We start from the raw sequence: 13,908 nt of genomic DNA, 5'->3' as shown, positions 1-13,908 counted from the left end.
TCAGAATCCTACATGTATGAGTATTTTTCACGATTGGCCGTTTTTTCTGTGTTGTTCTTTATTTCCACTTTGCCAAAATCTCTTCGCCTTGGAAGGAGCAAAAAAACATATGCCTGTAATGTCCAACTATAGATCTAGTTGATTTGTCAGATGTAAACACACATTTTAACTCCGATATGGATCTTATACATGTGTTCCTACAAGCAAAGTCATCGCTTGTAAGTAACTGTTAATTGCTGTGTTCGGCTTAAGAGCTTGTTTGACAGTTTTTTTCCAGGGCTTTTACACAAAGAGAGAAACTTGCATTGACATGTTTGAATTCAAATCCTAGTTAAAATATATATGAATATTCTCATGTCACCTACTCTTAATATGACTCCTGCTGTAATAGTGTCTGTAGAACTTTTCTAAATTTTGCTGAAATTTGAATTTCACAAAATTAATGCACCACACTGAATTCTATTGCACATTTGCCTTGCCACATTCGATCCCTTAATGAGGAGACAACGGTTGTATTATGCCTGTGTGTAACGACTGGTTAAGGGTAATGCTGAAGACTTATGTGTTTGAAATAAAGATTTACAGAAATATTTGTCTTGAACTATTTTGGTTTAACTCTCTTGAGTGTTATACGTTCTGACTGTTTGAGTGACATAAAAACGTGTTATGCATATACGTCGCGATTTGCTTCAGCTTCAGCCGTAATATCGTGGATATTAATCAAGACAACAGGCAAATGTAGTTATATACATACTGGAGACAGAGAGCTTTAGTTCTTGTCACAAGGGGGAGATACTGCTCTTAAAAATCTGTTATGGGCAGACGTTTCTGTTCAACGTCAATCGCAGTTGCAAGTGAATGACCAAGCACATGAATACATGCGTACAATGTGACCGGATGAACTGGACAATAATAGAATGAGCAAACACAACGATACTTTAGAGTGCCGTAAAATCAGAATTAATGAACAAAATTCAGGTATCTGTCAAAAAGAAAAAAACTCACGTGAATACGTTTGCAGTGTGTTTCTGTACTGACTGCATATGCAGTAGGTTCTTTTATTTGACGTGAATGTATTGCCTCTTTATTGCATCTCATAGGATATTGTTTCAAAGCTGTAGCACATTCGGAAGAAATGTATGATAGAACATCTATGATGTACATGTGTTAGAAAACGCGTCTTGTTCAAAATAAAATGTTCTTTACGTGTGAAACATGCTTACACACATCTAGCGATGTACTTGCGTTGACGTACGTGCAACGACAGTGATTGGTTGAAGGAAAGCCCTCCCCCCGTGCCTCTACCTTACAAATACATGCAGCGCTGCACTGCATCTCCGCTTCCGCGTTGAGAGAACGATATGCCTATTCGGAATTTCTGTGGTAGGCTTGATAGGCGACATTTACTCCAAATGATAGGTCGTAGTTCTCGAGTAAAATTAGGCTAGATTTTCCACAAAACGACCGGGGTCTATACAAGATGCTGCTTATGCCAGCTCAGCGTACACCGACTAGGCCTCGTTTAGTTTGCCCTCTTCTACCAAACAAGCTTCTACAATTTTTCGACGAGGAAACAGAGCCCGTAGCTTCACCATCAGTGGTTTGTCTGACGCAGAGAGTTTATAAAGAATCTGGAACTGGAATACTTAACGGGGTCCCACGACCGACCACACCAGGAACTCGTACCGTGTACGCTCAGGGCCTCGTGTCCGGATCATCACCAATGTTTGACCGTGAGGAGAAGAACAAGTCCTGCTTCTCAGAAAATGAACTGGAAGAGGACACCCGGAGACTAATTTGCGATTTCATGGAGAAATATACCGACTTCTCGCCGTCGTGGACTCCGAAAGATAAACGTTTGTCCACGATGAAGCGTGTTGTGGACGGACTTGTGGTGAAACATAAAATCGCATATAATGGTGAGGTTCATTTAATGATGCTGCTTCTTAAAGTGTTGAATCTCTCCATACGATGAATAGCCTGTTCTTTTTTAGTATTCTTTTTTAATGTTGTACATTTTCCAACTATGTATTGAGCTCATCAAGGACTGATGTATAAACGTTAAATATAGTTAGATGTTTCCATATTCAGCTCCTCCCTGTTAACGACTCCCGACTGAACTCAAGCATAGTCTATTCTTCACGAGATTTTTTTTATGGTCTGCGTTGTCAAAACACTTAAACACTTAAGTACCGTTCACCTTGTCCCTTTCCTCGCGCCATGTTATTCACTTTCTGTTCCATGACCCGTGTCGTTCTACAGGCATGATTACGAAGCTCAGTTTGGACGAGCGAGGCAACGATATGAGCATAATCTCTGGGGTTGCTAGGGATCTCTTCAGCGATGGTAAAACCAACTGGGGTCGCATTGCCAGCCTGTTGACATTCGGCGTTGTAGTTTGCCAACATCTGAAGGACATGGGTCAGAAGGAGCGTGTGAACCTGGTGGCAGAAGAGATCTCCTCTTATCTCCTCTCTGAACAGAGAACCTGGTTGATTGATAACAACGCGTGGGTGAGTACAGCTCAGCACCTGACAATTATGGCTACAGTCGCTAAACCCTTAGTTTAGGTGTGTTGACTTTTCTGAGCTAAACTCAACCCTCGAACATATTTACCTAACAAAAAAAAACCAAACTTTGCTTTCAGTTTCACTGTAAGGGATTTTAGGCAATTTGCATGCAGGCGGTTGAAAATAGTTGGATGACCAGTTGTGTTTCTGAGATTGGAAACTGTTCTGTCTGGGTGGTATTTTTTTTTTTTTTTTTAACGCTTTATATTTTTTTCTGCCCTAGGATGGATTTGAAGAATTTTTTCATGTCGTGGACCCTGAATCAGCAGTGAGGAATGCACTAATGACATTTGTTGGCATAGCAGGCATTGGAGCAGGACTGGCCCTTTTGATTAAATCTTAAGAGTGACTTTTCACTGTGCTGAAGAGCTGAGGCATGTTGAGGAGAGACGTCACACGGTGAAACTCTTCAACCCCATTTTTTTCCCTCATGGAAAAAGGATTTCAAAGTGTAAAGACTGTAAATAAAACAGTGACTATGGACACTAGACAAAATGAGAGAATTTTATATTTTATATTTAAAACTCCGTGTTTTATTTTTTACACTTCTAGCTGTGCATTTGTTCCTTCAAGTGGCACTCAAGATTCTGAGCAACAGACACTTTATTGTTGAGACTTGCTTCTTCATTATATGTACATGGATATCATTTTGCATTCCAAGTTTCATTTTTTTTTTCCTCAGTAATTTGAAGAACTGTTCATACCTGATATAGAACATACCCAACAGGAACTACACACAACATTAAAAGGAACTGTGACACCGCAGAGCTGTTTCCTGGTTGTCCATTCATAATGGGAGTTCCGTCTTCTAAACTGGGTTTTTTTTTTTGACCTGTCTTTGGTTTCCAAAGAGTGACATTGTCCTGATATGAAAGATTTGGGGGGGGGGGGGTGGTGAGTTTGAACGGACATAGCCACATTCTTACACGTTTGAACACATGAAAGGTTAGCAGAATGTTCTGGAACTAGAGTGTCTAGATAAGATGCAGTTGCAGTGATAAGGGTGTGTACAATAATCAGAGCATTTGAAACCTCCAACTGTCCAAATGGCATCTGCTATCCTGGAATACTGACAGAACAACAATTTTGTTGGGTTTTTTTCTTTTGTTTTTTTTGGTCTGTTTTTTTGCAGCTAGAGTTTTGCTTTCACTTGATGAATGTAAGGTCTTTCCAGACTCAGGAAACAGAGTGTTACTCATGACACCAGGGCTTGAACTGAATTAATGATTTAAAAGTAACTAGTGTTGTTGTATTTGGCCTGAATAATTTATCAATGGTATTATTAAGTGAGCATTTCCCATTTGTCTATCATCACATCACAACAATTTGAAGCACATATTTCTAATTAGAAGAAAATGATGTCACATACAACAAACACTGCTATGATTTGAAAATTGCGACATAAACAATGAGAAATACTTGTTTCCACTCGTTCCCAGTACTGAATAGCTTTGGTGTGGATAGCTATTAGCTTTGGTTACATAAGGGGGAAATATTTTGTGAGTGACTGGTTGTGTTTTTGCCCCCTCTGAAAACAGGTGAGCACATGGCTGTGTATCTAAAACAAGAGTCAGCTGCTGAGCAATATGATGTAATAAGAATGTGTATGGCAACAAATATTTTTTTTGTGTTAAACTTTTTAAAGTACCCCTCTAAAACTCTACATCCATTTTCGTACCATCTCAAGGGAAAGACTTCAGAGAACTGACTCTGTTGTGTAGTCACATGTTGCTGATTCACAAGGACACTGGACTATGCTGAGCCAACACTTAATCAGCTCAGCCAGAACTCCAGCAACTTCCTTGCTCGCCAGTGCTTTAAACTAACGGCAGAACAAACACACTTACTCTCTCATCCTATCCGCAGTCATGTTTGTTTCAGTGTTTACAGTGCAGAAAAACTAACAAAAAATAAAACTACATTGTAATGTAAGGATATTATGTCTGTATGTATGTTGAATGGGTAGAAATATATTTGTTACAGATGCTGTTTCTTCACGTAATCCACATAAAATACACAACCAGAGACATTTAACCTTAGTTGTAATGCCTGTCTGTATGTCATAAAAAGGGTTGAACTGAAGATAAATAATACCAACAGCAATTTCTTCATAAGTACATAACCTGAGGGCACTCTGTTGCTTTTTTCTCTCCCCCCCCATCACCACCACCACTAACTGAAAACAGTAAGAGGGAATGTTGTTTGAATAGGCAGTGCATTGTATTATGTTGCTATGGAGACGTACTCATGAGAAAGAGAAGTATGTACGCTCTTGGGTAACCGTTGAGCCTACTTCATGTGCTATGGTTATGGTGGGAAACGTCTTAACGTAGAATGTGCTTTAGTTTCTAGTTTCTGGGGTCCCAGAGGTTTTGAGATGGCAGGGATCCAGTTTGTGTCAGCTCAAATGCCTGTAATTCACAAGGCAGTGTAGTACTTTTCTCGCAGCACAGCACAAACATATCTTGTTTAGCTTATTGGCCTGTCATGTAGATTACTAAGATCTGATGTGTTTGTGCTGGCTTTAAGGAGAAAAAGTGCCAAAAGGCAAAACGGACTGAAACATAAGTGCTTTCATAGCACATTAAAAACCCACAATGTGATGTAGAGCAAGCTAAGATTTCTGGCATCCCCTTGTGAGTTATCATATGACTCAAAGTGGCACTGGTTCTAACTGAAAGCAAATATTTTTCTTAAGTACCACAGATTGAAGGATTGTTCTTGAACCGGAAGTTTACTATTGTTTTCAACTTCTTCCGGATTTTTGTCTAATGAGAATATTTAAAGACATTCCGATGATATCTCACATTGCCTAGAACGCAATGACTTGACGTTTTAAGTTTCTAGACGAGACAATGGTAACATTGTCTCAGAGCTGTTGGAGGGACGAGGAATGTGGGACTGGTCACATTCAAGGCTTGCTCTGCTGTCCTTGATACGTGTTGAGCACTCCTCTGTCTTCCTATTCAGAAACCAAGAATCGTCATATTTGTTTCAGTACGGAGAGAAAAAGAGGGGAAACAAACCGTTTCATTGTTGGTTTCAGAAAATCAACCCAATTAGTTCATCAGAAGAAAGGGCGGGGTTACCTGAATGCTGCTATTTGCTGTCGTAATTTAAGCGTTAGGCTAGCCAGATTGATGTACCACCGGCGATCATGACTCAACTTCTACGTAACCATGACTATCACCATGGAACATACGTGATCGTACATGAAGTAACGTTAAATGTGTTTGAACATCTGTGTCAACTCTAGACTTTATATCATGTAATATATAATGTCTGAACCAAATTAAGCAACGTTAGTAATTAATCAGCTATTGAAGAACGTACTGTTCAGTATGCAGTCCTCACAGAAGTATTCCGGGAAACAGTTATTAAGACTAAAAGAAAAGATAGCCCTTGTTCAAAAAATTAGACGGCTGCGTCATGCTTGCGACTTGTTCTAGAACTGGATGTCTTGCCAAGTCCGCCTAGCAACCAAAAGAATGTTGCTCTGGAAGAGACCAGGCATTGTGCCAGCTTTTGGAACCTTTTTTGGTTTATGGGTGATTCCAGTCAACTGAGGATTTTGGGATAAAGTGGTCATACATATTACGTTACATAATCAATACTACTTTAATTTATAAATTCTAAACTCTTCTTTGACTTGTACGTGATACAGTGATATATTTGCGTGGATCAAATATAGGCTTAGATTGCCAGTTCTAGTCTGCTAGAAATTAAACTATTAAATCATGTAGAAGAATCATTGTGTGATGTGGATGTCAACTTAACAGCGACTGGACTCCGGCAGGCAACTGGAACTTTCAAGAAGGAAACCTGTGATCAACAAACTAAATAGTTGTCATTGTTCGCGAACGTACTATTATACTTCCGGCGACGGAAAGATAAAACCATGACACGAATGTCGTTCGCTGCGCAACATTACAGTTTGTTCATCTTGAATGAATGTGAGAAATGGAGCACGAGTTGCCAACCAAGATTTATCTAATTTACTAGAATGGGGGTCGGTTGACATTGCAGCTCTACACTTGTGTGAGTTTTAACCTCACATTAATTTGAGGCTGTTTATGTCGCAAGTGACGCTCGTGAAGACCAGGATATAATAAAGTGATGTGGTAAACCTACGCTAATATCCTGACAGGAACAGCACTTTAACCTCAGCTGTCACAACTAGCCCGGTGTCTGACAGTGTTGAAACATCAGCTGTTTCCTAGAGCTCAGTTTCTGATGACATTATTAGAGGATAGAACCAAAGCAAATCCAGATCCCCTAAGCGCAAAGGGTGGAGCGCGCGCAACTTCTCCTTGGCGACTAGTCTTTCCAGTTTGTATTGTGCCTCAGGCTGTTCCCACAACCCCGTAACATTTTTCACATGGCGCTTACTTCCACAGTAACGGGGGGAGTGCGGAGGTGTAAGCTGATCCACAGCTAATACACAGCTAATTTTATTTGTGCTTGACGCATATTTGGTTTTTCAATGTCAGATCCTTTCGCTGTACCCTTCTCATTTTCCCCCCATGATCTCTGGACCACAAATGTCACCATTTTAGCGTATCACAACGTTTCAAATGTTTTAAATAGGTAAGAAGAAAAGGCAAGGGCTATATTCGATAGGATTTACAGAGCCAAACACAAAATATGGGTTTCACTGATGTTCACTTTATATACATGATCAATGTCCGTTGCTTAACAGAGCATTAGATCAAAGTACGTTCATTCTTTTCAGTTCTGTTTTGTTTAGCATTCTTTTGTTTGATTTTTTCCCTCCTCCTCTGTACAATAGGCAGAAAAGGCATGAAACCACATAGTACTGGCTTTACTGTTAACTGAGGCACGGACACGTTGGAAAGGTCAAAACTAGAATTGTTCCTTTCCATTTTAAAAGATATATTGATTGGGAAGAAAGGGAGCGTTCTCATCAAAGGGGAACCTTGAATGTCACCAATGTTGTGACAGGTTGCATTTTTTTTTTTTTTGAGATGGTTACAGCTGCGAGTAACCGGCTCAAACTGCTTTGGTCGCTCCTTGTTTGTTCAGGTCCTCGCTGTCTCTGGTTACAGTCGATTCACTAGGGCCTGATGAACTGGCACAGTAATGGCACACACTGGGCCTTGTCTAATCCTCTTGCTAATGGCATTAGCCTCTGCTATGGTTACCCCCCCCCCCCCCCCCCCCAAACTGCACACATTCATTACAGCCATGCCCGCCCCATACGACCCACATTCAAGGATGGGCTTTTGTTATCAAGTGAATTGAGTATAGAAAACAGATAAATGCACCTGGCAGCCTCAGTTGGTTTGCAAAATCATTAAACATTTGAAGAGTGAGGCCACTCAAATGATCTCTACAGCAACCAGATGCTTGAATATTTGTTCAGGCTTGTTGTTGATGTTGTTTAGCTGGTTATAAATGTTAAACAGGGTTCACTGGATATTCCTTAGAGAAGTGAACAGTTCTCAGTAGATGAAAGTCTTGTTTAGCTTTGTCATGGTGTGGTAATAATATTTTTTTTTAATTCACCATTAGTAACAGGATTGGTCCAGGCCTCACTGTAACAGACCTGTCTTTCATTGCTGTTATGTTGCAACCAGACACTTAGGTCCAGTGTGAAGAAAAAAAGAACATATTAGATACTAAAGTCTGTTTTTGGGAATAGTGTTTACATTTCAAAAGCATATCAAACAATGGTTTCATTTGTATACTTCTTGTATACTTTGTATGCAATTTTCCAAGAGAATGTAGTAGATCCACCTTAAAGAGTTGTTTCATAAGGAAATGGCTGTTCTTTAGAAATCTTGTACTTTTGTACTTGTTTTGCCTAAGAGAAAATTGTGTGCAAAGACTATGTGGCAATAACAAGCTATTCGAGTTCAGTCATTGTTGTGTGCTAAATAACAATAGACCATAGAGCTAATTCACCACAACTGGTCACCAGTTACATCCTACTGAATTCATCAGTCCCGTGAGTGAGAGCTGAGGTGCTTTTGCATACGGATATAAGTTGTTCAGAATGCAGAGCAATCAGACCCACCCAGGATGCATTTGTTGTAACCACTCTGTGCTGCACATGCTCTGTAAGGACTTGTCTGTATTGGAGAGATCCAGGATGTGCCATTCACATGACACAAGGATCCTTATTACAGGAATTGTTACCAGAAATATTCTCTGAAGCAATACATAGTCTAGCACTCTAGCTGGGGTGTGTCACGTGGAAAAATAGCAACTTGTGCCCACTCCTGCTGCAATTAGCATTCCCGTTTGGTACATAGAGTACGAATGAACTACAATGTGCACAGTAGGGAGAAGCTAATAAGAAAAAAATTCATCAGGCTATGTTGGTTGGAGAAAAAAAAAAACACATGAAAAATCAAAAACAAAAATGATTTACTGAAGACAGTGGTTTACAGTGGTTTACTGAATACAGTACACAATACATAAGGAATGTGGGATCTATAATGTGCCCAGTACATGGAAACATATCTCCCAGGCTTTGTTTGATGGAGAAAAAACTTGGATGGAGAAAAAACAAAACAATAATCACATGGGGATAACTGAATATAGTTCCACGGGATGGATGAGTCGTTGTTCCTTTCCTGAATATCACATGGAAGCATTGCAAACTTGTGTTTTCTCTCGCTTAAAGCACTAGGGTCACGCAACCGGAGTGAAGTCATGGTATTTTGAAATCTCATGGTGCCTCATGAGCAAACACACACATGCACCAGCTGGAAGCACATTTCCGAAAAATTATATAAACAGTGGAACTCTGCCAAAAAGTGAAAAGAAAAAAGGAAAACTGATGTGAAGCTACTTGCTTGTGAGACTGGTCAGCTAATTTCTTTGGAAATGGCTCAGAGGTGGTGCAGTACATAAAAGCGCATATTCGACAAAATAAAATTAGAACAGCGCTGTATCTTCATTTTTGCCTTAACTCAGTCTTAGGAAATGAATTTGTTTAGACAGCGTTTTTGATAATGCTTGGTTCCCCCCAGTCTAACTCAGTTTTATGAGAGAAATAGGCGCGTTGTCATTGCGGTGGAACGTTGTTAACGTGACAAAGCAGGACAAAGGATTTCGATGTGGGTCAATTTTTTTTTTCCCCTTACTCTGGACATTTCGAGGGACGGTCAAATGAGACTTGTGACATGATTTCATTGTTTATTGTTTGTATGATGGTGTAGACGTTGTAAGAACTGTTATCAGCGCCTAAGGCTTTCGAATAGGCAGACCACAGGTCCAGGCTTGTCTCGCCTTGCCTGTTAGATATGTTCAGTGTGATGTGTTGTTTGTTTGCAGTCTGTCACACATTTTGAGGGTAGTGTTGCTTTCTCTCTCTCTCTCTCTCTCTCTCTCTCTCCCCCCCCCCCCTCTCTCTCTCTCTCCCTCTCTCTCTGTCTATCTCTCAGACAGTGGTTTGGTCTTCTGTCAAGGTGCTTTGTTAGTTTAAGCACTGACAAAACACTGAGGAGTCTTGGGGCACAAAAAAACTAGGCCGTTGTGTTAATTATTGTGTGTGTGTGTGTTTCTTTTTTGACTAACCGAATGATGTTAAAACCTTTTATCTGTTAAGACATCAGAGATGATGACACTCTGCTATGTGACCTCATGTTTATTGTTTTAGGTGCTGACTTTGAACTTTGCACATTCTTATAGCAAAATTCAGTGATGCGGTTCAATGCTATTAATGTCATGTTGATTGACATCCCTCTTAGCAGTGTTTTTAGTATATTATTATTTACGTCATTTAATGAAAAGTAGTAGTACACCCCCAGTGGGAAAAAGAAATGACAGCATTTGTCATGTTTACTCAGATTTAGGTCAAACTTGGCAGAGGCGTAGTGATAATTGGCCCTTACAACAGGACCTAAACAGAGATAGAGATGACGTTGACAAGTAACAGATGACATTTAGACCAGCCAAGGCCTGTCTGCTTGGCTCAGACAGTGAAAAAAAAAAGTTATTTTAAGTCAGACTTAACATAAATTCTGCCCTCAAAGTTTGCTTTGAACGTACAACTGCTTGACTGAAGTCTCCTGTTTATGTGTAGGGTTTCCGTTTTTTTGGGGGTTTTTTTTAAGTATGTGTCAAAGTTCACGGTACTGGAGAGTAACTGAGATTAAAGGTAGTCTGAGGGGGTTTTAGCTTGTTTTCTAACCCAGATATTTACATTTAATGAACAAATCCACTTCTCATTTGTATTCCTGTTTGTTGTTGACTTAGTTGTTATTATGGTACCATGGATCTTGACCACATTTGGTCTTTTGCTTACACCTGTAATCGTTGATGGTCAAGGATCTTTTTTTTTATCTGGCTTAGCTGACAAACTGCCAAGAAAGGAAATCAAAATGTTGCGTTGTCTGCTTAAATTGTCCAATGACTTAGGTGATATGGCATATTAAATGAGATGATTGCTTTTACCCTTTGACCTGGTTCGACGATGAGGCATCAGAGCCATCCAATCAGAGGGCTGCTCAGTTTTATTGACGGTTTATCATATGTTGGCAGTTCAGGGTACCTTCAGGAAGACAATGCCATATAAGTGATTTATAACTGCACAGCGCTCACACCTTCCACCTTCTTTCTCACAGCAGTTGTCAAAAGGTGTTCCTTTATTTAATCTGTCAACTTAATCTTCACGTTATTCATCTATTAGGCGTTTATTAGGTTTGGCGCTGAAACAATATTAACTGTAATTTACCAGTTTACTTCCGTATGCATCAACAACACATTGTTTTTCGCCTGTGGGCTGTGTAAAGGTGAATGGACAATGTGGTTATCTCCAAAGATAACTTGAAAAACAGGGCGTAGTGAAGAGGACACCGTGGGAATGGTGCGGCTGTGAGGTCCACACTCACACTATGAGGGGGGTGAAAAAATGCTTTCACAGCAGTACTGTAGCTGTAGGAAAACCACGTATAAGATCTGATTACTTGTTCTCACCGTTCATACACTGATGGTGCAGATACATTTCTTTAAAACAATGCACACCAGGTTTCTTCCTGTCAAATGTAAGGTGCACTGTGTTAGATTTTAGATAGATACGGGACTTTTCAGACTTACTAATGACAACAAAGCGTAACGACACTGATAATGTATTAGATACAAGATACAAGATGCCTTTATTGTCATTTTATCATGCACTTCAGTCAAGAACGACATGCCGTTCCTCCTATACCAACAGTGTCCATAAATTAAAAAAAAAAAGAATTAAAGGAGAATTAAAACAACATATATCTATATAAATTATAAACAGAACGCATACCCAATGCAGCTCAATACACATGGTGTACCAAGAAAAGCAGAAAGTTAACAGCATGTTTTACTACTCTTTACACTGTTTTCAGATTGTTAGATTTTAGATAGATATATTATTTACAAGTAATGATCAGAGTAACAACAATAATGTATTGTCAGCAGTTTATAAATGCCATCATGTCATATGTGGTGTGCCATACATATATTGTTTGGATTTGTTTTTTTGTTTTTTTTAGAGTTATGAGTAGTTTACGTTACACATTTACATTCTGTACTCTTTCTCTCAGGCAGGTGAGGATGCTAATTGTCAACAAAACTAAACTATTTAATGTGTAAATGGCACAAAAGTCTCATAATATACCAGACCTTTGAGCAGGAATATGATACTGTAGCCCTTCAGTTTATATCTTGCAAGACAAAGCTGACTGTCAATCAGATGTGACGTGTAGGAAAAAAAATCCCTCATGAATGAAGAAAAGGGTTTGGAAATAACCCCCAAAAAGTCACATTGCTGTAGGAGGTGTGTGTGTGTGGGGGGTGTGTGTGTGTGGGGGGGGGACAAGAAGAGAAAAACATCATAACTCTTTCCTTCTTCCTACTTTCAAAGGAAGTAGATGAGTCCCTTCGGGGGATTGCCATTTTTTTTTTTTATGTACAGGTTTAGTTTAACCAGTGAGATTGACGTAATCAGTTTTGGGGCGAGTGGCTTTCTGGGCATTAGTTCAGTTCAGAGGCCAAGGATTGAACGAATGAAAGCACTGCAACGATGGGAGAAGTCAACAGAATTACATCTTCTCTTCACTTCACAATGACGTTCTTTACACCCTTATACCGCATTTAGGGTTTTGTCAGGAAGCTGAGAAATTAGCATATTCTTGGCAAATAAAGTCATTCAGCTTCTATTTCAAAAGTCCTTTTGGGAGCAGGTTTATGTTATTTCTTGTTGAGAGTGAACACAGGACTAGATGTGTCTGTATAACAAAGGAAAAGATGAAGGTTTTGACTTGTGTCCAATAAACGTGAGATGAGATTCACTTCGTTAGCTCTGAACCCTGTGTTTACACTACAGCAAACTGTTTAGGTCACCACGACACCTTGCAACTGAACTGTTTACTGACTTCTTTAGACCTTTGTGTGTGCATGTGTGTGTTACTAACTGGAAATGCATAGTATTTTCATTGCAGATGTGTCACACGGGCATGTTTTCCAACAGTTTTCACATTCGTTTGGATGAATGACAAGCTAATGATGTATATTAATTCATTTTTCAATAAACAATCATTATTTTGTATTTTGTGAAACAGTTATCACACAGTGAACACATTTAAGGCATACAGAGTGTATCTGAAAGATAAGTACCAAACACTAACAGACAGACAATGTTTGTGCTTCAGGGGCTGACTGGAGATGAAATCTGGGGAATGTTTTTTTTTTTTGACTTTTTGCTCTGTTTCATTATAACTGCACTGTACATGGCTAGGGTGTTGGTATGAGGAGTTTTTCCCATTACACCTTCCCATATTGTGAACACATCACAGTTTCAAAATATTTTACATACAAGAAACTGATGACGTGCTTTGAATAGGTGTGTTCAAATACAAACCTTTTTTGACGCATATCCATAGGCTAGTCAAGGATAAGATGTGAAGGGTGCACTTTGTATATTATAAGTGTATTTACAATATCTTATTCAGTTATGAGGTAAAAATGCATGTGAAAGAAAAGGTTAATGCGTCTGGGGACTGGAGGTAACTTCTGCTGTAGGGGATATTTTTGTAAGGGGAACTACTGCTAAATTGACTTGCTCTGGTGCCCGCTCATCAGAACTGGTGCTTGTAAAAGTATCAGTACCGTTTTTTAAAGGGGATTCCTAAAATTAAAAAAAAAAAAAAGTCCATCAAACTTTCAGAGACCAGACCTGTTCACACCCACAAACATTCCTTTCTCTTTCCTCAGCGAGACAAGGTCCTTTGATATTAGGTTTCAGTGGCTTACAGGTGTGGTTGTAAACAGACATGTATCTTTTTTTTTCTTCTTCTTCTTTTCAAGTTGTTTCATTGGTTATAATTTTATTGTT

At 39.4% G+C, this 13,908-nt stretch overlaps 1 protein-coding gene across 1 annotated transcript; it reads left to right on the top strand.

The window, feature by feature from the left end:
• The first annotated feature begins 1,351 nt into the window (after positions 1-1,351).
• On the top strand, positions 1,352-3,335 carry mcl1b (MCL1 apoptosis regulator, BCL2 family member b). The gene is made up of 3 exons (XM_030784396.1): positions 1,352-1,919; positions 2,263-2,513; positions 2,794-3,335. The coding sequence occupies exons 1-3, from the start codon at positions 1,481-1,483 to the stop codon at positions 2,911-2,913; spliced, it is 810 nt and encodes a 269-aa protein (XP_030640256.1). The 5' UTR covers positions 1,352-1,480; the 3' UTR covers positions 2,914-3,335.
• Positions 3,336-13,908: the final 10,573 nt, after the last annotated feature.

This window comes from Chanos chanos, chromosome 9, assembly GCF_902362185.1.
Source record: "Chanos chanos chromosome 9, fChaCha1.1, whole genome shotgun sequence".
NCBI lineage: Eukaryota > Metazoa > Chordata > Actinopteri > Gonorynchiformes > Chanidae > Chanos > Chanos chanos.
This window is presented reverse-complemented; position numbering and strand designations above follow the sequence as displayed.

What these genes read in the sequence shown, in the direction of transcription:
- mcl1b (XM_030784396.1), top strand. Translation starts at nt 1,481, where the DNA reads ATGCTGCTTATGCCAGCTCAGCGTACACCGACTAGGCCTCGTTTAGTT. An exon ending in ACATAAAATCGCATATAATG is followed by an intron (nt 1,920 to 2,262) that starts GTGAGGTTCATT and finishes GTCGTTCTACAG; the next exon opens with GCATGATTACGAAGCTCAGT. An exon ending in TGATTGATAACAACGCGTGG is followed by an intron (nt 2,514 to 2,793) that starts GTGAGTACAGCT and finishes TTTCTGCCCTAG; the next exon opens with GATGGATTTGAAGAATTTTT.